The following is a 27150-nucleotide window of genomic DNA, read 5'->3' as shown; positions in this document are numbered from 1 at the left end:
TATGAAGCAAAGAAGAGGCGATCCAGCAGAAAGTTAACGCTTATTGAATTTATAGCAGGTCAAAAGAAACGGATGGATGAATTCCAGCAGCATTCCAGCATGGAAACTATCACCCTAGACCCCAAACAGACACCTGATGAGTGTGGGAAAAAAACTAGTAATTGTAGATGAGCAGCAAATAACTCAAAACACATACTGCCATTTCAGGAAGATGTGCTTCAAATTGTTCATGCGCTTTTGACAGTTACAGTTTTCCCTTGCATTGCATTAGGGAACAGGGTCCGATCAGGTCAGTCAAGCGGCAGCTAGCATTAAGGACAGGGATGTTTCCGGTTTGGATCCATCTCGGCTCCGAAGTTCTTAACTTGATCCACTTACTATCAATTAATCATTAAGGTTACATTCCCAACATGGGACACTGACACCCTTGAACAGAGCGCTGAACCTTAATTGGTCCAGTAAATATCCAGGTCTATACATGGACAAACGTACAGGTAATAACGGAAGCCATGTGAATCACCCTTGATATAGACGTGTGTTGAGAAAATAAACCGTGAAATGATGCAGGGCAGGCAGCTCTGTGCTTGAGCCTGTCAGCGTCTCCTCATTCAGACACATTCATCTGCATTAGCGAAAACAACCCTATATTAATGATTAATACTTGATCCAATTAAGTAATTAGAAGCTTAGAGGGAACAAAAACCAGAACCATCTCCTGTGCTCCAGGTCTAGGGTGGCTCCCCCCATCATAGGTGTCCTTATGAGAGTCACACCCATAGAAATTAGGATGGTTCAGCAAATCCCTGCCATTTTGTGGGTGCAGATTGCATGCGGAGTAGGTGTGGTTTTGTGCCTTCTAGATGCCATGTCTTCATCTCTCCTGATGATGTCACAATGCTCTTCAGTTTCGTCCTATCGCATGCCACCATCGCATTTTTTTTTTTTTTGTGTCATCACTTGTTTGCCTGTTCGTTCTCAGTTCGCTGCCAGCAAAACCAAGACGGCTGCTTTGGTTTTGTGTCCTTTGCGAAGCGATGTTTTTCTGTCGTCAGCATTAAATGGGTGGTGTGTGGGAATTGTAGTACTTGGTTTGTGTGTGTGTGGATTTAGATTTGTATTGCAGTTTGTGTTTTCCTCTCAGGAACTGAAAGTATCAAGGTAAGATCATTCTGAAGATGTGGTGGTCGAAACCGAAATGTTTGTGTTGAAACGTTTGTGTTGTTTTTGTATGGTCACAACGGTTCCATGTACCAACACACCCACCCCTCAAATGAAATTAACCTCCCAAAAGACTAATACAGTAAATCGAGGTGATTTGTTATTTTAAAAGCGTGGCTGATGTCTCCAAGTGCTGGGATCGACAGTGCCAAAATGGAGCCAGATATTGCCCAGTGAAACTTGAGAAACTGAAACAGAACAATCAATCAAATTGATGAATGGCAACGAATGACAACAACAATCGGGCGTGTCCTCAAATGTCTAAATTTTGATGCTGGTGCTTATCTGAGTATCTGATATCATGACGTGTTTGTCAAGGGGTGAAAATTTTAGCACAGCCCAAGAAAGATCGCTTATCGTAGCATTAGAGAACCAAGACCGCTGCAAGAGCTGGTTGGTGCATGAATCTTACACGGCCGCACAAGAACAGAAATTCAGTGTTCAACATGATGTGAATGATCTGTGGAGTTGAATAAGAAGCGCAAGATAACGTGGGAGATTATATTATCTGATTGGTGTCTGTCCGGTTGAGTATGTTGAGTTGTCTGAGTTCCGAAATCTTTTGTGTGCTCATGCCTGTGGCGTTTGATGGAATTCCGAGGTCCCCATTGTTGCAATGCAAAACACATCATTTGTGACTTTGCTTGCTCTCTCTCTCTCCTTCTCTGTCTTCCTCTTCTCTGTCTCCCCTTTTCTCCTGTTCTTCTCTCCCTCTTTTCCTGTCCCTTCCCTCTCCCTCCATCTCCCACTGTCTCCCTCCGTCTCTCCCTGCTTCCCTGTTCTGCCTCGCCCTCTCGTCACTCCCCTCCTTCCCTGTCTCCCTCTCCCTCCTTCCTGCGCGCCCTCTCTCTCTCATTCCTTATTCCCATTCCCTCGCTTCTCCCTGTCTGCACCACCCCCTCTCCATCTCCCTTCCTCCTTCCTCTGTCCTCCTTTCCCCCTTCTCCCCCTTCCCCTCGCCTCTTGTCCCTGCTCACCTTCTCCCTCCTTCCCCCTCACCCCTCCTCTCCCTGATCTCCCCCTCACCCCTCCTCTCCCGGATCTTCCCCTCCTCTCCCTGCTCTCCCCTCTCCTCCCCTGCTCTCCCCGTCCTCTCTTCCTCCCTCCCCGTTTCCCTCTCCCTCTCTCTCTCCCAGTTTGGAAATGAGGCTCAGCAGCTGGAGTGGGCGAAGCGTGAGAGCGAGCGGGTGGAGCAGGAGCGGCTGAGGAGGCTCCGTCTACAAGAACAGGAAGATCTGGAATTGGCCATCGCCCTCAGCAAGGCAGAGATGTCCAACGCGTGACTGCCGCCCCACACCAAACGCCAAACCCAAGCTCCGCCCACCACCACCACACTACACTCTTACACCGGTCGGCAATATGGCAGCTCGGAAGTGAGCTTAGCAACAGACTGTTGGGGGCAGGGCTACCTGTAGGTGTCTGTGGAGTGGTGCTTGCCTCTTCCCTTTCTGATGAATGAGGAAGAGGCCCTTTATTAACTATCTGTGCTCTAAAGGGGGAGGGGATGCTCTGTGGTCTATCATGATCTGTAAATGCACTGTATAAAAAATTGTACTATAGTTTCTGACCAATGTTAAGACATTTCCTTATTTAAAAAAACAAAACAATAACTATAACACTCCTTTTTTCTGTATCAGCAAGTGATGGGGGTTGTGCATGGAGGGACAAACTTTTAGATGAAGTTGGTTTAGTTTGCTGTAGAAATCGCACGTATTGGAATGCCTTTTGGATAATGTGAAATGGAGGGGGAAAAAAGGACAACAAATGGTAATTTCCTTGTTTTCCCATCTCATCGAGTTTGTGCCAGTGCTGGGTACTGAAAGGCATTTCTCTCTGAAAGGGTCATAACAAAAAGGTTTGTGTGCAAGGTGTGAGCATGAACAAGAAAGCTTTATGCAGAAATTCTCCATTTTTCAAAGAGGTGGCTGGATTCTGTCTTGGTTTTGATTGCTAAGTAATTTTTCCATTGAAGTTGAGAAATTCATTATGAAAACTCTTTCTGTGGTAAATTTCTTTTTTTTTTTTAATTACATCTTTATCGGAAATCTGGCATACAATGTCTTTGAAACATATTTTTTTAATGTTTATTTTTCAGTGGCCGTGACTCAAAGATTTTTTTTTTACTTTTAAATCAGTAAGCACAAACAGTAGACAGCTTTTTGTACAGTTTTTTTTTTTTTTTTTTTTTTTTTTTAAATATACCTCTTCAAACCTTAAAATGACACACATACAGGGCGGGACATGGGGGAAGTTGTGCATTCAATAGTGGGTGTTTCCAGACCTGCTGTTCTTTAAACGTGTGTTTTATAGACGTTGTTGAAATCGTTTTTGGTGTGTGAGTTGCAGACCGGGAGTGCTTGGTCGAACTGTTGGCCCGTGGACACAGTCAGGTGCTGCTGGCCTTGGATGGTGTGTTTACTTGAAGTCTGCTGCTGACGGTACAGCCAGCTGTCTCCCACATGCAGAGTCAAGGAATTATGGCGGAAATCTGAGCTGTGAAGAGGGGTACAGATTTGATGGGAGGGTGTGTGTGTGTGCGTGCGCGCGCGTGCGTGATAGGGGGAGCAGGTGTTGTAAGATGAAGGATTTTGCCACTTGTCCTGTTGTTGTGTGTCTGTCTGTTTCCATTTGTGTGTCCAGGTAATACATAAATACACATGTATTTTTGGCCCTTAATGTTTTAATTACAGATGAGCGTAAGAGGAGAAGAAGACGTCCATCAGCTTTCCTGAATCAGGTGGTGCCCTCCTCCTCAGGCCCAGCTCATATTGTGAAAATTTGTGCTCCAGTTCTAACTGCAAACTTGTGTCTGTTTCAAAGGGTTTTGGTTTTGGGTTATTTTTTGGCTTTGTGGGTTTGGGGCAAGGGGCTTTGTTTGTCAACATTTAGGCAACAAATCACACATTATAAAATGTTACGGCTATCGTTGTCGCTGATAGCCGAAAACCTATAATGGTAGCCAAAAATGTTTTGTTTGTTACATATCAGATCTGTTTGGCTGCTTTCAAACCTGAGAACTAAACATAGAAAAAAGTACAGGTACCGCACTTGTCCCTCATAATGTACATAGATGACCATAGATGTGCTTCTCTGTTGTCGAGTACCAGACCTAAGGCCTGGTATTTTTGCTTGTGGTGTTTTAATCACAAGAATACATTATGATGCAAAGGCACTCCTCTAATGGGTTTATGGTAGTGATGGGAGATTGAGGTCTCACAAACCCTGCAATGGGTGGAGCTGTCCATCAGTGACTTCAGAACTAATCAAAAGACTGCTCTCCACAGCAGAACAGATTGTTTTGGTGAGCTGTTGGTAGTAGATGAGAGCCCCACCCATTTTGGAGTTAATGAGGCCTCTCTGATTGTTGGGTAATAGTGTTGTGGGCTGTACCTACCAGTTCCCAGTCCCAACCTATGTCCAGTTATGGGCAGGGCCATTGACCCTTGGGTACACTTGAGTTATTCTCTGTAACAAGACACCGAACTGGGCTGCACTCAGTTGGCAGATTGCTAAAGTGTGTCTCCAAGGAGCTAATGGGAGATGTAGACCGGGCTTCTCCACAAGCTCTGGATCTGGACTTCATTTCCCATCATGCACCACTGCAAACATTTTAGTAGCATTCTGTCTGCTGAATACAGCCAAGGGTTCACTCCTGGTTCGTGGGGCCTCAGCGGCTCCTGGTTATTCCTCATTTTCCTCCGTTTGTGCTGTTACACGTCCCTGTTCGGATTTCAGTTTTTGTAAAACACCCTCCACGTTCCTTGCAATGTATGTCAGTCTGGAGGACATTCTGTCTTACTTTGTCTCACTTTGTTTACTTATTTTTTTTGGTACAGCTAGTGTTTTGTTGAAAGATATATGCGGAAGCTCTTCAGCCTAGCAATTATATTTCTTCAGCTGTCATATCTGTGTTTATTTAGTAACATGTCACGCAATGAAAGATTCAGAGACATTTTTGTACTACCAAATAAATGACCTTCAGCCTTTTTGTTTTCTTACACTAACTGTCTTGAGGGGGGGGTTTTACAGAAGCTGAATCTGAATCATTTGACTTCCTATATAGACAATTAAGGGTCTTACTGATATGCATTGAAGTGTATACAAATAATGTACTTTACATCTGGTATTGTCATTTAAAAAAGTACAAAGTATAAGATGGAGATTATGATAATAATATTAATAAAAGGCTTGGATTTCTTTGTAATTTGAATCCTCTGTACATGGTTATTGTTTAATATAATAAAGAAATAAGGTAACATTCCAGGTACCTCTTCCGGTATCCCCTGTCTTTATTTAAGCTCCTCATGTTTAGCGCAGGGGCGGTGTGGGCATTTTAGTGTTCACGTACTTCAGGCTCTCTACCCAAGTTCACATTAGTATCAGCTAGATCTGGACATCCGGGAGGGGTTTTGGTGCTAGTTTCACTGGCTTGTACCGTGCAGAACAGCAGAGTGAAAAAGCATTGGGCCTTGGGAGGTGTCACTTTGGTTTTTGTTTTTTCTTCTTATGGTTTTGTAAAATACTGGTTATGTGGTGCATGCGACCGTTGCTACTGTGGTGATGTATGTAATTCACCACAGATTGTGCATCGAAAGCCAAAACAATTGTTTTGTTCTTTGATGTTACATCTGTGGGGGGTCTCTTAGCATGGTTGACAGTTTACTTTGAATAAAAGAGTGCTTTTTTCCCTTGACCGTTAAACATCAACTAGAATCAGTAAAATGTACACAGGAAGAGAAGATGTTTTAAACTTACACACAGATCTTTACCACGCTGAAGTTGCCAAAAGCCTATAGCTAAACACAATGAAACAAACATCCTTTAAATATCCTTTTTCATTGATAATCCCCAATTGGCGGAGCCAGACGAGAGCCCAGACCAGGAAAATGTGCCTGAAATTACAGCCGTCTACTTTTGGAGGGTCCAGCTGCGTGTACGAAAAACAACTGTCGGCTCATCTTTTAACGTGCCGGCTTGGAAAAAAAAAAAGACCCAGAGTGTGGCGTGGTGCGTTAATTATCACCATCTGAAATAACAGGACATTCCCGGGTAAGTTTTATTTACTGTTTTTTAATGTAAGGGCTGAGATGAAACGGGTATTGCTGTCAGAAAAGGGGATTTGGGTCAGAGAGGCACACAGCCCTGTCTGACTCTAATTGGCCCTTGCTTGTTCAGTTCCTAATTACATGAGGTTTTGGGGTTTTTTTTGGTCCAGATCTCCTTAGCAAATGTACACAGTGGTCTGTCAAGGGCCAAGGCACTGCCTTTGTCCATATAAAAGTTTTTTAGCTTGGTAACCTTTTCCTCTGCCACCCTATCGTGCCCCCGCCCTCTCCCCCCTTCAGAGAAGGTAATTCCTGGAAGTAACAGGAGACCCCGCCGCCGATGTGGTGCTTCGGAGAACCGGCCCTGCTGGTTGTGCCGATGTGCGGAAGGCAGTGTCGATGGACACTGACATTGTTTGGTTGCTTTGACAGTGACCCAGGAGGGGTCACATGATTGCCCATGTGTGCATTTTTTGTTCTAGCTGAAACAACCATGAACCATGGTTATAAAAACAATTGTGATTGTGGGGAAAAATATGGCTTAGCGTAATTGCTGCTCTTGGCTAGCCACCATGCGTTCTGGCCTTTTGGTGACGTTGAGTCTGACCTAAATTGCTCCTTTATCACGTGCCACATTCACAATAAATAATTCACACACAAGTCCTAAGAGTAGTAATTCGTGCAGAAATAAAGCAGACTGAAAGTATTTTTTTAAGAAATAGCACATTAACGTTCCCGAGTGGTTGTACCTGCATATATAACTGTGTCTGGTCACCCCAATTCATTGTGCCAAAAGACTGCGTCCACCAGAAAAGCTTGGGTGATGCTTTGACCCGCCTGTGAATCAGTGTCCATGTCATGTTCTGTGGTGACCTTTCTTCGCATGAGTGGTGTATACCTGATCAAGCCCTTTTCTGAAATACCGACAGACAAAGAGTAAGTAGAGTCAAAACATCTCCAGCTTGTTCTGTTAATCCACGTTCAACACTTGGAGATGTGATAAGACAGTGAAAAAGGACATACAATTAATCCTATATGGTGTCTGTCACATTCAGCTGAAAGTTTTCCCTGTGGTCCATTTCCAGATATGGCCCTCCAGATAAAAGCTTTACACGCTAGTATAGTGGCACTTTTGGCAATACTTGTAGCAATAATTAGCCCCCTCACCAACACTACACTGTATTTGTTTACCACCATTTAAAAAAAAAAAATGAAAAGACGATGGTAAAAGCGGGTTCTGGGCTGTAATGGAGTTTACAGTATCAGGAAAACAGGAAATTCTGAAATAACTCCAGCAGATGGCATGCTCATTCCATGACATTCCGGTGATGTCACAAAGGGATTCGCAGCCTTGCAAGCGCCTGTCTGCATTGAGCTGTGCTGAGAACTCACAAGCAGAACCATGGCTCTGGGACACAATGTTGACCCTACAACACACTTGTCTCTGACAAGGCCTGGTCTTATAGGGCATCTATAGGGTAAGACAATATGGTGAGAAATCGTGTGTCTCCATGATCTGCTGAAATTGAAAGAACCTGGCTTGCATGCATAAACTGGAATATCCCCACGTTTTAGCAGGACACAGCATTTGTTCATCAGTTTAATATCTCGAGATTCCATAGCCACAGTTTTATAATTCACACTTGTAGAATCCTGTCCGTCAGAATTCTCTGTGGAGATTAACTACTTTGAATTTCTCTGTCAGAGCTGAACAGCAAAACATGCTTATGGGAAGAATTAGCTGGCTGGAAGAAATTGATTGGGGAGGCAGCTATTGACTAACATTAGCAAGAAACAAGGCAGGGAGGGGCGGATTGTGGTGACAGTGTACACATCTGTGTGTTATCAGTGTTTCCGATGTGAGCCTGAGACCTAAATTCAATCTAATGTCAAATCTTCTTAAAGTTGGACGACAAATCCAACTGCAAGAAGTGCAAGAAGAGGAAATCACTTTAACGAGTGATACATTTTCTTCTGTTCTCACTCAGCATCACGAGTTCAGCTATCACAAAAATTAACAGCAAAAGACAATTTGCATAAGACCATGAAAGTACCACTTGAATTTGTCAATCAGGGCATACTCTACATTGTCCTAAGACATGGCTTTTATTTAGGTCCTTTGTGTGTTGCTGAGATGGACATCTGCACATTGCATGTATGTCCCTTTTCATCTCTCTGATATTGACTTTTTGCCATCTCTCCCTTCGATGGAGCTTCACATGAAATAATTCACTTGTCTCCAAGTTTATGTAAGTTCTTCATTTTATAGCAGAGCTGTTGTGTCTGCTTCTGCATAACCTTTCTTGCTTGTTCATTTTGTTTTTTAGTTGGAAAGCCCTGACTCTGTCAACGACGCTCCCTCCACCCTTGCAATTAGAGGCACTCTGGAAAGGTATTCCGCTTTTTGATTCATGGCTGTGGCTGCTGACTGGGGGGGGGGGGGGGGGGGGGGGCGTTCCTGTCAAACACTGAAGAGCAAACATTGATATGATCAATTTAATATATACATGACCCAATACGTGTTATCTGTTGCATGTGGCCTAAATTGCTGTTGAAGTCCATTTTTTTTTTTTAACAGTAGGGCATCTCTATCAAATGAAGTTAATGGGTTGGGCATCCAAGTACAAGGCTGAACTGCATAGCAGCACTTCAGACTCTTGCTGCTTTTATGCAAACGTTGGATTTCTTTCAAGAAGGAAAAAAATATGCTACAGCTGTTCTGGGAAGAAGTAAGAATCTTGCAAGCGTTGGGTGAAGTGCTTGAGAAATTGCTAGTGCTAGAGAAATTTAAGGGAACAGCATCTGGTGTCTCAAAAGTATTGTGAGCATAGACTCAGGCTGTAGTTGCAGTAAATTTTTAGCTGGCTTCACATATTGTAATTTCGTAATTGAAATCAGAACTCTCTGATGGAAAGCCATAAAGTAGAATAAAAAACTTAAATGTCTCATAGCAGCAAATAAGAAACGATCTTTTATCTTGCAGTACAGAGTTTCAGAGAAACACATCGGCATTGAGCCTAAAAAAGAGTATCATCTATGGTGTGAAGGCTGTGATATCGGCCTGCTTAGTTTGCACTGATGTATAACTGGTATGCATACATAAGTATGTAAGTCAAAGGCCTCAGTTCAATCTAACTTAAATCTGCTTTCTCTTTTTTTTCATCAAACAGATTGAATCACTGAAATCATAGGAAAAAAATTAAGAAAAATTTGATTAGTTCCTCATAATTTACCACAAATTGCATTGAAGCTAAATTGCACTAACAGGGTGTAGGGTTGAATTTCGCATGCAGAGGGTACAATAATAGCTATGAAAGTGTTGTGTTCATAAGGATGGCATCGTCACACCCCCCCCCCCCCCCCCCCCCCCCCCCCCATGGTCTGCCCGCGACCTTCATGTCACACCACAAGCTTATTATTATGAAGAGTCAAAGATGAAAAAAAGTGAAATGAGAATGTTTGATTTTTCGCTCGACTGCCTTTGCTATTTATAGTTTTGCTTTCATTTCTTCCTCTTTTTTTTCTCTCTGGTGTGGCTGCTGCCCCCCCTGACAAAGAAGAGCAGCTCTGTGGCAGCTCGTGCAGAGAGTGCCCAGCGTTGCCCTGTGATCGAGGTGTCTGTTCTTGCGCATAAACCTAAATGGAATAATGAGGCGCCTAACATTCTGAATAGGATGGCATTCTGAAGGCTACAGAACTTTTATTGTGGAAGCGCATTCATGTGACCCAAATAAGAAGACAGCCTGCCCCTTATTATATCATGGTTAGAGTGAGATGTGTGTGTGTGCGTGTGTGCGTGTGTGCGTGCGTGCGTGCGTGTACGTGTGTGTGTGTATGTGTTTGTGTGCGCATGTGCATGCCTGCTTGTGTGCCATAGCCCTCTTTGAATATAAAGGATTGTATGGTAGGTGGATTGGGCTACAGGCAAGATAAAACATTCATATCTCATGAGAGTGGAGTCAACTGCCACGTGTGTTTAAAGACGTGTTTTATTGTGGCTTGTCTCAGTTTTACTGCAGTATTGATTTATAACACAGGTACAAGTACCTGTCCTGAGAGAAATGCATTTACCATAGTTTCTAATGGCTATCAGCAATGTTTTTGACATTTTTCAACAGCTTATTGTCAATGATTGTTATTGTAATGGAGGATGTCCAAGTTTAAAGCCTTATCAATGCTTCTGTGTCCTATCAGTGGAACCACCCACCTTGCATAGCAATTTTTCAAGGATTAACCAACTGTAGTTATAAAATAGGAATTCACGGTGTTTGAAACCAAGTATGTGTAGGACTGTCTATCTTTACCATCAAAGCATGTGCTGTACATACATTTTTAGACTCTCTCAACCCCCCTCCCCCTTTCATGTCCCCACATTAACCAAACTGCCTTTCATCTTAACCGTATTAATGGTGAAGGCAGGACCGGCATACCCCATATCCAGACATGTCTAAATTGAGTCTCTATAATTATGTAAATGTAATGTTTGTATTTATAGGGGGAGGCCACATGCCGCTGGCAGGGAGAGTATTGCAGCTGGAAAACATTTCTGTATAAACTATAATACACCAGCTCGAGTGGGGCCGAGAGTGCGGTGCCCTCGCCCTGGAAACGAACGGTGCATCCGATTGGCTTACCCTGCGCAACTTGTTTCTTGGAACTCTACCGTGCTGCGTCTCATTGCATTATTGTCAACATTGTGAAGGATTAAAGCTGCCCATAGCAAGTAAACTGGTGAAGTTACTCTGCACTGATGTGAAATGGCCACACTTATTCCATTTCTCTGGCTTCTGTGATACAACAGCAGCAAAAAATACAAATAAATAATACTGGAAATAAGCAAAAGACCAATAAAAGAGTCAGAATCCAAAATATCATTCAAATTAGTTTAATATTTACATTAAATACACTATTTACATTGCAGCGTCTATGTACACATTTTCTATAGATTTCCATCTGAATACAAAATAAGTCTTTAATGCACAAGGCTTCTAGCCCTGACCTGATAGTGTCTATTGAGGCTGGAGCAGACTGGTATTATTGCACCTTTCAGACACAACATGATAGAATATATATATATATATATATATAGGTATATATATATATAAACCCTTATTTTTCAATTACATTGAAAAACCCTGACTTCATGTGGTATTCAAGACAGAGAGCACAGTGAACATTCAAGTTTAGCCTCGTGGGGCTGAAAGGCAGTTTTAGAACAAAACGTTGTCTTTAACGCTCATTTCATGCGCAGTTCACACATATGAAATGTGAACTTGTCTATTTTGCCTCGTTGACAAACTGGCAGTTGTGTATGTATATACAGCCATAGAATTGAAAGGCACTATCGTGGCTAAATAAATACAGCATTAAAATGTAAATGTCTAGTTCCATTTGCGTCAGAGGTGTATTTAGGACCTGCCTGACAGGTTGGCGTATTTGCCCCAAAGCAAACACCGTATAATGCTTCTCATTTTTTAAACAACTTTGTCTATACCAAAGTAGTACCAGCTACATTATCAAAAATATTATTTATACATTTTATATATAAAACTTGTATAGTCAAAGCGTGTTCGAGTATTTCTTTTTACAGATAAAAATCAATGACAAAGGTTAATGATATCCCACATCTCACACGATGTTTTTCGTTTTGCTTCTCAGAAGTCCACAGTCTTGGTGCGCGCGCGCGCGCGCCTTCACATGTGTCGCTTCATGTGCAGAGCCAGGTGGTCGGACCTGGAGAAGGCGCGCTCGCACAGGTGGCACTGGAAGGGACGGTGTCCGGTGTGCTTGCGGAAATGGCGGGTCAGCTCGTCGGAGCGGGCGAACTTCCAGCCACAGCCCTCCCAGCTGCAATGGTATGGCTTCTCGCCTGTATTTGCCAAAAGAAAGAAAACATGAGCAAAACTGCTACCAACTGCTTCACGAGTAAACACACAGTTGGCGTGGATGTTAACAAGCTAATCAAACGCAAACAACAGACGTAATTCACCTTAACGAAAGGTGGATACTACTACTACTACTATAATAATAATAATAATAATAATAATAATAACGTGCAGGTAGTGTTTCCTGGCATGACATGACTTTTGCCTCACCTGTATGCGTTCGGAGGTGCGCCTTTAAGTGCGAGCTCTTGGTGTAGGTCTTGCCGCAGCCAGCAAAAGTGCAGGTGTGTGTTGCTGTCCGCTTCCGCGGCCAGGAGCGGCGACCTCTCTTGGGCTTGGATTCCATCAGCTCGAGCGGAGACGAGGGCGGCGTAAGCAGCACTCTCTGCGCCGCAGGCTGCATCCCGAGTCCGTCCTCGAACATGCCGAACGGGCGCGCGGTTTGATAGTGGAGCTGCATTGGAGGAGGGGGGTGTGGATGGGGGAAACCCGGGGGTGACTGGTAGCTTTGCTGGAAGGCCACGGAGCTTCGCATCTGAGAGTGGCAGTCGGAGTTCAGGGGGTCCTCGGGGCTCAGCGGCGGTGTCATGCTGCCCGCTGCCTGCGGCGAACTGGCCAGTCGGGGCTGCTCAAAAGACAGCATGCACGAGACGTTGCCCTCCTGTTTGATCTTGGGGCAGCTCTGCGGCACCATGCCCAAAACCGGTCCGTAGCCGTCCATTGGCGGCTCAACTTTGATGTTGTCTACATACTCCTGTCTTGGGAAAGCCGAGGAGCTGACGAGAAACCTCCCCTGAATGGTGTTGCCGTTGTTGCTGGGCACGCAGTAATTGTTGTCAACCTCCGACCTCAACAGCTCCGCCATTAGACTGGTGCTGTACGGCGGGGGAGGACTGTTGTGTTCGGGCATGGTGTAGGCGGCCGGGGTGTTCCCCGCCTGGTACAGGTTGACTGGGTCTACAGAGGCCAGTGGGTACTCCCCGCCTGCGCCGAGCGTTGCGATGCAATCCGAGCCAGTGGTGTTCGAGAGAATAAACTCTAGATCCAGGTAATTGCTGAGGTCCTCGTCGTCCTTCCTGCCCAGACAGTTGTCTGCGTTCTGTACGATATCAAGCATGGAACAGCTGGAGTGCACAGGCTTATCCATGCCTCCTCTCCACCTCTGCAGGAGACAGGGAGATGATATGTCAGTAAGACAGTCGTCTCAACAAGCGCGCTGCGCCGAATCAAATTCAATCATAGTCGTATTACACTAACGCAAGTAATCACGATATGCTGTCAAACGTCCACACCGTGCACGTTAAAATAAAACTTAATCAATGAATACAATCAAAGAATCGAAGAAAATTGAGAACAAAACCGTTTGTTTCATTCATAGAAATTACGCGAGAAACGTGAAAAAAATGATACTTACGTTTTCCCAACTTTTCTCCTTTTGGTTCGCAAATGTAGAAATTGATGGCAAAATGGTCTCGCTTAAGGCCATTTCCACACGTTGTCGAAGCAGGCGAAATGTTTCGTAAAGTACACTAAACGTTCTCTGTGTCTATGTAAATATTTGCATGTATGCTTTACGGTCCACCTCGCTCCTCTCGAAAAACTCTAAAAAGTTGTAAAGCTAAGAGTTGTGTTCTCCTATGAAGTAGTGTTTCAAAGTCATAAGCAAGTTTGATTGGTAGGAGTTCGTACCTTATAAATATTGCAGCTGAATAGCTGGACCAATTGCCGAGGCGGAGGAAATTCGTTCAGGATGGACGTAGCGCACCACTCGACCCTAAATTTAGCCCTGGTATATAAAGTTGCTTCGGCAGTGAGTGCTTCCGTCTGTTCTCGAGTCTCTCTCGTTCGTATGCTCACGCGCGGCTCTTAAAGCCTTGGAATCGCCTGAGGCGAATGATGACGCAGAAGCCAGCCCCTTAAAAAAAAAAAAACGCAAACCCTCCAAGCCAATTAACCCGCTGTTGTAAACTAATCAATAGTTACCATATTAGAAAGACTTTGCAAAGAATGCTTAAAACGAAATACGCAGAATAAGTCCAGAATGGTTGACGACAACAGCCGCCTTAAAAAGGAAAACTTTAAAGCTAAGTGTGCTCAAATATAAGACATCTTCTCTTCCACTTCATGCAAGTGAAAGAATGAACAAGGCGTTACATGAAAAAGGTACTTATCAACTTTTTGTGTACACACAGCATAAATGTGTGGCTCCGCAGCGAGGAACTTTTATCAGTCAAATTGTTGTATCGTTATGCTAAATCTACTACGAATGACGACGCCTGGAAGATTATTTTTTCTTTTAGGAAGATTTCAAGGTTGTATTTGATTGTGACAACACATCTGTTCAAGAACAAAATTGTGTTTAAAATCTGCGAACTAGCATATATTTCCAACACAGTTACAGTTAAACAAGCGGCCCAAAAAATATTGGTAAAACAGGTTTGGGATTAAAAATAGAAGATTTTTTTTAATAGAACATACATTGGTAACTGAGGGAGTGGGTTACAGTAGCTGCATTTAAAACTAAAAACAACATAGAATTAAAATAATGTTTAAAATAATGACTTTGCGATACATGCAAATACACTGCTAATACAACTGATATTCCCATTGCAAACAATCAGAACAGTTTTTAATATTTCAAAAACTACACAACTTTTGTTGGAAACATCTACTGTTGAGCGTAATGTTAATCAGTGACAATGTTTAATGTTAACAGGACAATAATTATAGGTTGCAGATCTTGTTCTAGAAAACTCTTTAGTTTCACAAGACTGTATACATTTAGATTTGTACGCATAGCCTACTGCACGACTTTCACTGAGAACGTTTTAGGGAAGTTGTGAGAGCAACAACAGTCAGTCATCTTTGACATTTAAGAATGTATTTATTGTTGTTTATACGTGACCATTTTATAGACCTGTGAGGTGTGGGTTTTTTTTTTCCCCAAACCTAGACTTTTGGTAATGTATGACGGGGTTTCTAAAACATGACACCTGCTCAAGCCTCTTCCCTTGAGTAATTCCTGTCGTTGCCCCGAAGAATTTTGTCTCCGCAGCGCAGGTTTCTCAAAAAGCTGCCACCAGGCGCCAGCAACCTCTGAACCTTTTCAAACAACTTAAAACGTTCTCTAAAATGTGTCGTTACATCTGTTTAAAAGCACCTTTCTATTTTGATGCCCCATTGAGTTGTAAATTACCGGGGGGGGGGGGGGGGGGGGGCGGGGGGCTCTCATTGTAGCCCGCTGGTATCGGGGCGATTAGAGTTTGAGAATGAGAATGTCCCAAGGAAAACGTGAGATTAAAACGAAGGCATTGTTCTCCAGAGACCAGTTCATAATTATCGACTTTACGCAATCATTACAATATTAGAGCTGCCGTGCATTGCACTGCCCATCGTCGTGGGTTAAGAGCCACAATATAACACCGCCGCCTGTTGCACCGCGTAATGCGTGTGAGCATTTTAACTGAAGTTCTTTCAGAGTTTATTCGTTTTTAGCTATTCCAACAAACACTCTAGACCATCACGTAGTACTTTCATCCACAGAATCGCTCTTAAGGTGGAACGTGAAGAGAGATTTGTGATTCACGCATACCATGCTGGTTCGCACTAAAGCCATGAAACCGGGCGCTACATGTAGTAAACTGGAGTGGGGTAGATTGGCCCCGTCCTTTTGGAAGAATGCCTTTGCGTGACGCAGTTGATTGGAGATAATATCGAGCATCATATTAGTGACATGATTCACAATGTAAGAATACAGGCGTTTTCACTACAGCGTAACACTGCGCATTACGGCAAGCATCGCCCAGAAGACAGCATACATATAGTCGTTGCTGTCTCTAATATTGCGTGTCTTATATTTGTATCTGTGCAAATTCTGACGTCAGCAATAGAAAGTTCTCACGAAGCCAGGTGTGCCAGAAAGAAATAAACGTTTGAATATCGTAATGTTCGTACGTTTGGCTGAGTCGTTATGATTTGGTGGTTATTGTAAAAGCATAACGAAAACGAATACCGCAAGGTGTTATCCCTTCGGTTGAGTACATTCTCTCTCTCTCTCTCTCTCTCTCTCTCTCTCTCTCTCTCTCTCTCTCTCTCTCTCTCCATCTCACTCTGTCTGAACGTCTATGAATAAAAACAAAAGCTCAGAACAGACCCTGGGCTATAGATACGTGAATTCTAATCTATTACGAGATCGCTCAGTAGAATTCAATCAGCGAGGGACGCGTGTCTTCAAGCCATTCATTGACATGCAGTGGAGAGCCCATTGGTCAATCTCTCAGCTGCGCTGGGACGCAGGTAGAATACTGGGTGTGTTTAATAGGAGAGCGATATAAGCTCTGGAATGCTGTTTGCAGTGCGATCTTGACATTTCCCAAACTCGTCCTCTTTGATCAAGTCTGACGACATCAGCGCATTTTTGGAGGCCGTTGTGGAAACGGACAAAAGCTGTAAGCAATAACAATAGTAATTTAACTGCATTGCACCTTGTCAAAAGACATGTCAAAACCATCACTATCATCGTCATCATCATCGTCATGTCAGGTATACAAGGCATAATACCATATACCATACACCATAATATCTTTGTTCAGTTCCAGGACTGTTTTGTATAGAATACTCATATGACTGTTTGAGACAGCTTGTGGTGTTCAGTTTCAACAGCGGGGGTTTTTCTGTGGAAGAGGCATCACTCAGTTCCAAGAGCAAGAACACTTCCCTCTCAAAGGATGAATCAGCGTTGCGACTATATGGAGGTTTTCCATACACCAGCCACTGTGATGCGCTGACCTCTTGAAAACTGCATGTCCCTAACGTTAGCCCCTTTGGTTGTTGGTGAGGTTCCTGTGAATTAGTAGCTTTTGCAGTTCCGCAGTAATGAGGAAGTGTATTTCTAACATTATACCACCAGTTAGAATGAAATGCTGAATCTTATGTCTTATCACCTTCTGAGTGGAAATGCTTTGGCTAATGTTGTTGCAATCCACAGTATAGCTTTGAAGTTAGAGCCAGGTATTCACAAGCAGATTCAGTTCACTGCTTGGAATCGAAATAATAGATTTATTTGTATTTGATTTACATTTTTGCATAAGCATATGAGTTACATGAATTATTTGTAAGTTACATCGTTTCAGATGTGTAGCTGAATGAAGGGACATGTGTGATCAGTAATACTTTGAAAATACACAAATGGTGGAGCTGCTGTTCAGACCTGCCATGTGATTTTGGCAGATTGTAGCGAAGGGCGAGAGCAGTCACCCCGCCCGGCCTTGAACCCGGGTCTACAGGGTACCAACCATGCGACTTTGGCAGATACAGATGGTACTCATGTCCACATGGTACAAAATGCTTGTAATTATAATAATTTCACATAATAATTCACATTTCATGAGAAATTCGCCGAAATAGTGTTAACGCAGTAACTCTAACTTGAGCCAGACCTCCTTCATCTTATCTGAGATTTGATGAAAAACACACATCCAGGCCCGCACTACATGTATCAGTCAGTTGAAAGAAGCCAACCAAAAAATGGATGTGAAGCCAAGTGAAATATTATGCTATAGTATTTGGCAGAGATTAACTAGCCAGATAATGTTTTAAATGAAATTTACACATTACATTATTATCATTTAGCAGGTGCTCTTATCCAAAGCAACATACAAAGACTACAATTCTTATATGTTTATACAGCTGGATATTTACTGAAGCAATTCTGGGTTAAGTACCTTGTCCAAGGATACAGTAGTAGTGCCTTAGCGGGGAATCGAACCAGCAACCTTTTGGTCACAAGCCCTGCTGCGTACCACTATGCTACACTGCCACCCACATTTTGGGAATACTGTATTTAGCCAATGTGTGCAGAAAATAAGCCAAGTGCTTAGTGCAACATAAACAGATATGTAAACATTAAATTGTTAGGGAGGCTATATCAATTTGGATTTGTCGATTGGTTGCCTGAGGATGACAGGCTGCCCAATCGGCCACTTCACATTCAAGAAGGGAAGAAGAGGGCAGCCCACATGTTTGAATCAAAGGTCACATTTACTTAGAGAGAATCGAGTGTCTTTGTAATCGAGGAAGTGCTATGTCTTTGTCCACTGATGTATCACCACAATGCATGACTCAGGAGATGGAAAGAGTGTATCTGCCATGATATATACAATATCTCCAGCCCCACCTCACACACACACACACACAGCCTCCTTTAGTAAAGGTCTCCATAATTCTGAACAAGTCTTCCGATGGAGAGGCTACAAACTAGTGTTCCGCCAGAATTGTGTTTTGGTGGCAGTTGACCACATTCTCAGGTTTGAACAGATGACCACACACAAAACTCAAGGCATGACTCCACCAAAATCCTTGACTTTTGTTCCTGGCAATCCGCACTGCACCACATGGATGTCCATCCTTATAGCATTTGGCCTGATTGTTCAATAGCAATGATTTTTGCTTCTCGAAAAATACTGCTTTAAGCCATTGGGAGAGATACAACATGTGTATGCATTATGGTTGTGGGCATTGCAAAGCACTTGTTATTAGCACAGTCACAAGGGATAGTCTCTGCTTAAGAATCAGAGTTTAGTTCCATCTCAGTCTGTTCCAAACCTGCATCAGCTGTGAGCCAGCTTGTATTAGCTTGTACCCAGCTTATGCGCAGACTGTGCCAGCCTGAACTAGTGACACCAAGATTCTACAGTGTTAGGAAGCAGTCCAAAAGACCTTTGCTGTAGATGGAGATTGAAAATTCACAGAACTTAAAGCATTGAAAAATGTCTTTATTTTCTTTGTAGCCCTTACACAATGGTTTGTTCAGCTATTAGGCAACAGATACTATTGCAATGCGTCTATTTAAAGGTCAACAGGGACACAAAACATTCAAAAAACAATTAGTGCATTTTTTTGCTTGTCTGCAATGTCCCCTTATTAAACAAGAGTCTTCACTCTTTTTTAAACCATCAGCTGTTTAAAGAACTGGATGAACCAGTTTCCTAGGTATTATAAGGGAAAATCAAGCATGCAAAAACCTGCTCGCTATCTTGTCTAGAGTTATTGACCCTCAGGTTAGCAGAAAGGAGAGTTGTTAGTATTTAGCTTCATTAGGGGAGCAGTTTGAGCATAAAGGATCATTTTAGTGTGTCTAAGACATTGGAAGAGATGAATGCTTTTTTTCACTCTCAGAAGCTTATTAGTCATGTGTACGTTAATGGCAAGTGGACGGCATCCCTTACAGTGGATGAGGTCACTGTGTTGTTCATGTGACATTGAAAGCCCATATTGTTATCAAAAGGCCACCTAAAAATAAGTTTGCATTGTTTGATATCATAGATCAATGACCCTGCCTCGTATAGCCACGTTTCTGACCAGGCTCCCCCCTGTTCTCATTGTCCCTGTTTCAATGAAAGCCGCTCCGGGGAGGCTCACTGTTGCTATGCTGAATTTGGTTTTCCTTTTGTTTTAATGTCAGCATGACTATTGGAGATGAAAAGTATGTATTCCTGTTGAGCCTGAAGAAATATGGTCTACAAGCCTTCTAGATTGTTCCCTCACTTGATTTTACAATTCAAACTTGGCAACGCTGACATCAATTAATCTGCTGTGAGAACAGATTTGCATGACAGTATGAAGGGGTCGCCAAATATATTGGAAACAGTTCCAGTTCCAGTTTCTGTAATACATTCACTAGTTTTTTAGTTCTTTTTTATTTTTTTTTTACATTATCTACAGTTGAACTGAACACTGTGCTTATCCTATCAGCTTGCCTGTGATACTGTGTGGAAACATAAAAATTCTATGCTCCAGAGATTTAAATTTTATCCTTAATTCCAACATGTCTGGTTAATGGCATTTACAATGAGTTTTTATGTGTGTAAGCAGGTGATCTGCTGCTTGGAGAAGAGGAGACCATAATGTTAGTTGTAGTACCTGGCGGGACACTGCTGTTGTACCTTTGAGCAAGATCCTTAACTTGAAATACTGTAATACATATTCAGCAGCCATAAAAGGATAAAATGTCAAATGTGAGTGGTGTAAGTCACGCTGGGTTGGGTGTTTCCCAGTAATGTGACAGAATTGACTATAAGTAGGGGCCCCTGGGGGATTAAATATTAAATATTTATGATGTAAAAAGCCATACAAATGCACTGTATAAGTCTCTTATAAGGTCTTTGGAAAATATGTGACTAAAAGCAATAAAAAGCCTTCCTTCACAACTCCTTAGTTTTGAACAGACTCTGTTTGTGTAAGTTGCATATTTTTGTTTAAGAGTCGGGCAGTGTGCTTTCTCTTAAAAAGTGGTTGCCTTGGTGGTTGCTTTGTGTGAGGTAGTGCTGTGTGAGGTGTTTTTTTTTTTCATGTGTGTTTGTGCTAAGTACCTGCAGCGTCCGTGGAAAAACGTGGATCACCTCGCGTGTGTTCTGCGGGGGCAAGCGAAAGCGAGAGAGAGAGAGAGAGAGAGAGAGAGAGAGAGAGACCGTGCCGGAGCAAGCGGGAGTGAGAGTTTGAGAGTGAGTGGGATCCAGCGCTGGCCTTATATACCAGAGTTATTTTTAACCACACACCCCTTGCTTATTACACAGTTTCCTCCCCGGACCGCTCAGGAAGTGCGTTTGGCTCCATTTCCTGCAGACACGCGGCCTGATTCAAAAAGAATCGGGGAACGATAACGCTGAGACTGCCAGACTCCTATTAAAAAAAAGGAAAAAAAAATGTAGAGAAAAAAAATTAAAAACAGAACAGGCTGGCACGTGTACAGGCCCTGAAGTCCCCCGCTTCCACCCCCACCCCCCCTGCAAAAATGGTTTCCAATGTTTGGAACTTATCCAGTCCGAGTTTCAGTGTACCCCAAATATTAAACTGAAAGAGTGGCACAGTTGTGTGTTTACATTCCTAATTATTTGAATTGGCATTGGCATTCCAGTGGACCTCTTATAGTGTCTCTTTCTCATCACATGGGGCAGAAGTGTAGTATAGTGGTAAGGTGCAGGGCTTATAGCCAAAAGGTTGCCAGTTTGAATCCCTGCTGGGGCACTGCTGCTGTACCCTAGGGCAAGGGACTTAACCCAGAATTGTCTCAGTAAATATCCAGCTGTGTAAATGGATAACATGTAAGACTTGTAACATATGTCACTAACATAAATCGCTCTGGATAAGGGCATCTGCTAAGTGACAATAATGTAATCTAATGTCATCATGGGAGCAAAATGGAGTGATGATGAGCGTGAATGAAGGATACTTCCTTTCAAAAATTAAAGTGAAACTAAAAAAGAGAACAAAACAAAAGCGGTCAACGGCCACTGCTGTCCCGGAGTGCCCTCTTGGATGGCTATTGTATGGCCGATGTTACATAAGATTGTACAATTCATGATTGCATAACATTGTTTGGTCTTGATCCTGTGAGAGTGAGTGCCTGAGTGCGTTCACTTTGCAGGGAAAACAAAAGTTAAATCAATGCTGACATGCTGCACGCTGGCAGGATGCTCTTACTCAAAGTACTAGCTCAAAGCTGTTATCAGTTATCTGGGGCCATTATCACCAGGTTTAGGGTCTTATGGGAGGTGTTGTCCTGAACTCAATGGATAGGGCCCATAACTTCTGTCTCTGAATTTCACCTCCCCCAAAGCACCTCTGTGGTACCTCTGTGGTGTTCTCAGTGAACGCAGCCCTGATCTTGGAAAGCTGGTGTTACTTGAGGCTCACAAAACTGAGCCGCCATCTTGCCTGATAAAGCTGATGAGATCTGTTTCCATGGTTTGACTTGTCTCACATAATTTGCTGTTTACGACATATGACCATGACCATTGAGTGAGTAGTTGATGCACAGATATGGCACCTCAAGCCCTTGACCACATGACCATAATTTGGTCTAATTACACCTTCAAGTTTTAACACTGGGACCAATTAATTCAGATTCTTGTGTAAAATGGAGAACAGAGGAAACTCACCAGCACCATGGTGTTCTAACAAACACACCCAAGCTTATTAAAGGGCTTGATTTTACACAGCTAACACGACAGGCAATGGAGAGACAGAAGGGAAAATGTGTTTTATTCAAGCTTAGCTCACACTCCTCTGTGAAATTGTAACAAATTAAATGTAATTTTATCTGTAATGTAGCTTTGCAATTATATTTTCCACTCAGGCTTTCAAAAGCAACACCAATACACTCCCATGGCAGGTGTCACGGGGGGGTGACCATGTTTGTAGACTTATATTAGGTATTGTTGTAGGAGCAGCTCCACTGAGTCTACTTAAAGTCTATTATCATGTGAGGTACCAGTTCTCTGGGAACACGCCCTTAATGATTTCAGAGGGAATGCAATAGTCTGTAATATGTACTAGTATTAGAATTTCTACACTTAATATGTTGTTGGACTGCTAGAATATGAGTCCACATAGAAAAGATCCCAATAGCATTGTTATATTGTGGTGGTGCAGCAAAAGTTGCATTTTGTAAACCTGTAGAAGCTGTTTACAATGGGTGGCCAGCTCACATTCCCAAGCAGCTCCATATCAACAAACATCACGTCTGGTCTCGGCATAAATTAAACACTTCTGGACAGTGTTTCAGAGATGGAGACTGTATTTTTTTTGGTCATATGTAATAGAAAACCCACTCTAGAAAAATGAAAGAAATGTGCAGCTCATTTTAACTAAGCCACAACAACACAGACCAGTGTTTTTTTTTTTTTCCAGGACTGGCATGCTGTAAAGGACACATGTGGATCTAATTGGCCAGTCGCTGGGGGAAGGGGCGGATTTATTAGTTAATTTATTAGCTGTTAACACTCTCAATCATCCCGGTGTTGCTGACTTGCAGACAGATATGCACATGCTAGCCGTTACGGTGTTTTTATTCTTGAACGGTTAAAGGCACCTTTTATTGAATTAATGAAATGGGACGCGGTCTCTGCGGCATGGCGTATTTCTTGGAATTGCCTGTCGACAGCGTAGCATTCCGACTGACCTTTGTAAGAATGTCAACATCGTGTAGGAAAACCCTCTGACAGTGCTGCTCAGGGCCGGACCCTCACGCTGATGCTTTGAGCTGGGTCAGTTTATCCTCTGGTGTGTTGGTCTGCCCCATACAGATCCACAGATACAACCCTATCATTGCGGCTCCACCTCGATCTGTTTTGTTTCTGTAAAAAAAAAAAGGATCAGAAGTGTTTATCCTCTAGACAAATGTGTGATCTCCTGACCCAAATGACCATAGGAACACAACAGCGTAGACACCAAGGGAGAAGTGTTTGGTGTTTCACAGGGTCTGTGTGGTTATTCCTTGTTGACACTCACTTACATGAATTGCACAGAGACCCGATCAAAAATAATATTAAAGAACAATTTCATATTTTGAAGGGAAGAAGGCAGTCAGGCGCTCAGAAATTTGAAATTAGAAGCCTGAGTAGAAATGTGCTCTGGACGCAAACCTGGAAGCGTTAGTGTAGTTTTAACATTCTAAATTTTCCCCCCCGTTATAAGCTTTGAAACCACAGGATTGCTGGAGCGTCTGCCAAAAACAGCCCTTCCTTTTGATTTAGGAGCGGGAATTACAGAGCGACTCATTACAATGCCGAGTCGAGTTTCTTAGAGAGAGGCAGGGCGTGCGGTTTTTCGTACACAACGACGACCGCAAACCCGCTCGCTCTCGAACATGCCACCATAAACCGTGCCAGCTGAGTAAACACAAGAGGCCGGGCCCAGACACACAGGTTCTTTTACTGCTTCTGCTTTTGAACTCGGCTAAGAGATGCCTGCCTGAAATGTGCTACGTAGTTTATAAACCACCAAAAAAATGGATGTGCCACTAAAACGCAAATTAAGATGGTATTTGTTGGCGCGTGAATCTCCTGGCTTCCTCCCGCCCCCCTCCTCAGTAGGACACATAGACAGGAATGAGCTCCCAGAGGTAATATTTTCTCTATTAGCAGAGGGTCCCGATGCTGCTTTTATATAAAATGGCTTGTGGCCTCAGTCCAGCACTACGTCAGGGGATGTCCTGGAGTCTACATCAGAGGATGTCCTGGGTATGTCCAGCAGGCATTTCCAACTCCATTTACACTGCTGGAATTCCTGGAACTGGGCTCCATCAAATAAAAAAAGATCTGTTGAATAAGGTGGTTTCAGATGCTGCCTAGAGCCAGTTTGGGGCAAGTGATGGCAGTGGGAAAATAACCTGAAGGTTGCAGGTTTAATACCCAGGTGGGGCACTGTCCTTTTATCCTTGAGCAAGGTGCTGAACCTGAATCACTCCAATAAATATGGAAAGCATGTAAAAAGTAAGCTCTGTAAGGGCTTCTGCTATGCAAATAAACGAAAAGAGAAGAAACTCAAGCCCACAGACACCACGGCCTCCACAATTTCAAGTCAAAAGTTGAAGTTTATGTCTGACTTGAACGGGCCATCAAAATGGTTGTGTGGGGGATGGAAAAGACTACAGTACTTTTGGCTTGTACATGAGTTCAATGATACATCTGACCAGCTGCTTTTCCCACATTACGCATCTGGTCATGATGGTGCTTTTTTGACCTGCCAAAGAGCGCTTCTGTGTCCACCCATAAACACTATCAAGGCTAGACTTTCTCTGACTGACATGTGTGAGCAAAGTAGGTTAACCCGACCCCCTGCCCCCAGTTAGACGATTCTCACACAGACAAGCAGCATTACTTGAAAATAATGTAACAATAAAAGAACAATAAAACACTGACTTATTATCGACAGGCATTGGGTAACGGTTGGTGTTTTTTTTTTTTTGCGAAAAAAGTCACTGCTCTTTCTGTTAATTGCAATTGCAATATTTCTATAAATAGGATAGTCTTATTGTCTGATCAGTCAGCACAAATGTCTTCCCAAAAGCCACTGTATTTGTAAAACAGCCCTTTCTGAGCAATCCAGATATTGCAAACGATTGCTACAGATGCCCGTAAAGGGCTTCATTCTGCCTCTGTCTCCACTGGCACTGTTTGAACTCTTATGATGCGGCTGCCAGTGTACATTAGCCTTTTTTTTCTGTGAAAGCCATGGACCTGGCTCTAGGTAAGCTGAGGCATTTCCAGAAAATTCAGGCAGGCTGGTGATAATACGCGGTCAACCGCTGCTGTGAATGTATGCACAAGATGAGTCCATCAGCGGTAGGCATATTTACCTTGTGTAAAACACCATGCTCAGAAAGAGTGTTGAACAATGACTACTCCTAGCCTTTTAGTGTGGTCTTTTTCAGATATCATGGTCATTTCGGACCACAAAAAGACACGAGTATTTGCCTCCTGTGCTGAACACCAGAAGTGCACATAGTCAGCATCATTTAAGGTGACCTTTTTTGTTCTGCTCCCTCCACAGCAGGAATTATAAAGGCACTAGACTAACATCAGGGCTTCAATCTCCTACACAAGCCATGAGTGACCTTCCTCATACATTTACAAATAGATGTGACCATTTTATAAACTCTAAAAATGTTACATGTTCAGCAGAACTAGAAAAGTGAGTGACACTAAACCAGTTCAAACACAGCCTGCCACACTGAGTCACATCAGGACAGTGCAAATACAGCATAAGCGGGGTTAGGGGACCATGTCTTTAGAGAGCAGAAACAGGTCTATCCTCGGGGATTCTGCTTCTTACTGCTGGGGGGATGGGAGCGTATATCTTCTGCAACACCAAATTTACAGCCGTGCTCTTGGAGCAGGACACTGTAAGTGTCCAGGCTGACCTCTTGTAGAGGCAGAGATTGGCAGGGCAGTCCTCTTCGATGCCAAATGCGTGGGCAAACGCGCTATTTTTCGCTGTGCTTATTTACTTTTTCAGCCTTAAGAAAGGGCTTGCCCCATGCATAGGAGTGAATTAACTACCCTTTCCAAAAAAACAAGACTAAAAATACCCTTACTAAAAATCTCTCTCAGACTATTGTTATCCCTGAAAGGTTCACATTTAACATTTGGAGCACAGGGACAGTTTTGGGCCAAGCGGAGAGGTCTGTTTATTATGGTCCCTGCCGCTTGCCCTGGGCTGGCATGTGGCCCTGCAGTGGACAGTCACACTCCTCTCATTACTCGGGGAGCTTAAAGGGAATGTGGGGTGAGAAAACACACTCCAGGGAAAGTGTTTGGTTGGACCTACCAGGCCTTAGTGTGTGATTAGTAACATACATCCAACCAAAGACTTTCGTTGGCTTTCATCACTGAGTTTTTTTTTCCTAGAAAAATAACTTAATTGAATTTAGTTAAAATTTAAAGTTATATGTACATGTTAAAGTGGGTATTGATGCTTCACTTGGGAGCCAGGTACCTCTCTTGTGCTGCTCCAGCATGATCAGATCAGAATAGATGGCTTTAAGGACGTGTTAATCATAAAACTCAGGTCCTTTCTACGCCATTGTTTTCTGGTCTCGCCTACGATTCTGGGTTCGAGACCCCAGACAGTGACAGGCAGCCTGCAGCTGTCAGTGAGAGGCTGGGCTGTACGGTTCAGAGGCAGGTCAGAGCTCTAGACCCTCCGCAACTCCGCTGCAGCGCTGACTGTGATTAACGTTATGAGTGTCTCGTCACCAACCCCACCCCCCCCCCACTCCATCCAGCTGTGCCTCCCACACTCTGTTTCTCAGGGGACCGAACATGCCCCCGCCACACAGCCTCAGCGCGCTGCTCCAGTTCCTCCGTGAGTCCGTCTGTGTTTCCCCTCGTATAATAACATGTTGCAACGCGCGGGGCGGGGTCATGTGACCCCACACACTGAGTCACTGGGTTGCTTGGAACAGAGAAAGCGGCTGCGGACGACCGTGGACAGCTCCGTCTGGCGTGGGCGAACCTACTCGGAGTGGGCAGCCAGGGAGCAACGCTGACATGGGGGGGGGGGGGGGGGGTCAATGAAGGGGTCACGTCTACACACACACACTACACTAAGGGTCCTTACGCCCCCAAAACTAGACAGAGAGGGAATGCAGAAAACCTAATGTAATGTAATGAAATGTAATGTGTTTCACTAAGATCCTCAGACGATAAAATGAGACTAGT

The 27150-nt window shown here is 43.4% G+C and overlaps 2 protein-coding genes across 3 annotated transcripts in view; one reads left to right on the top strand and one right to left on the bottom strand.

Annotated features, from left to right (window-relative positions):
• Positions 1-3362, top strand: part of LOC118795517 (epidermal growth factor receptor substrate 15-like 1) — a 32258-nt gene extending 28896 nt beyond the window's left edge. The window contains exon 23 of the mRNA XM_036554053.1: positions 2355-3362. Within this exon, the coding sequence (XP_036409946.1) occupies positions 2355-2501 (147 nt within the window). The 3' untranslated portion in view covers positions 2502-3362. The remainder of the gene's footprint in view (positions 1-2354) is intronic.
• Positions 3363-11132: 7770 nt separating this feature from the next.
• klf2b (Kruppel-like factor 2b) lies at positions 11133-14000 on the bottom strand. 2 transcript variants are annotated; one of them, XM_036554772.1, is made up of 3 exons: positions 13563-14000; positions 12359-13310; positions 11133-12132 (listed from the first exon to the last, which is right to left on the bottom strand). In XM_036554772.1, exons 1-3 carry the CDS (start codon positions 13632-13634, stop codon positions 11957-11959), a joined length of 1200 nt encoding a protein of 399 aa, XP_036410665.1. In that variant the 5' UTR covers positions 13635-14000; the 3' UTR covers positions 11133-11956. The 2 variants fall into 2 exon arrangements, with proteins under 2 accessions (XP_036410665.1, XP_036410666.1); XM_036554773.1 differs by having other exon boundaries at positions 13838-14000.
• Positions 14001-27150: the final 13150 nt, after the last annotated feature.

The sequence above is a fragment of the Megalops cyprinoides genome, chromosome 20, assembly GCF_013368585.1.
Source record: "Megalops cyprinoides isolate fMegCyp1 chromosome 20, fMegCyp1.pri, whole genome shotgun sequence".
Classification (NCBI taxonomy): Eukaryota; Metazoa; Chordata; class Actinopteri; order Elopiformes; family Megalopidae; genus Megalops; species Megalops cyprinoides.
The sequence above is the reverse complement of the archived record's forward strand: the minus strand, read 5'-3'. Positions and strand labels throughout refer to the sequence as shown.

Coding starts and splice junctions, on each gene's coding strand:
- klf2b (XM_036554772.1), bottom strand. CDS start 13,634: ATGGCCTTAAGCGAGACCATTTTGCCATCAATTTCTACATTTGCGAAC. Junction 13,311..13,562: donor AGGAGAAAAGTTGGGAAAAC/GTAAGTATCATT, acceptor TGTCTCCTGCAG/AGGTGGAGAGGAGGCATGGA. Junction 12,133..12,358: donor GCACCTCCGAACGCATACAG/GTGAGGCAAAAG, acceptor TGGCAAATACAG/GCGAGAAGCCATACCATTGC.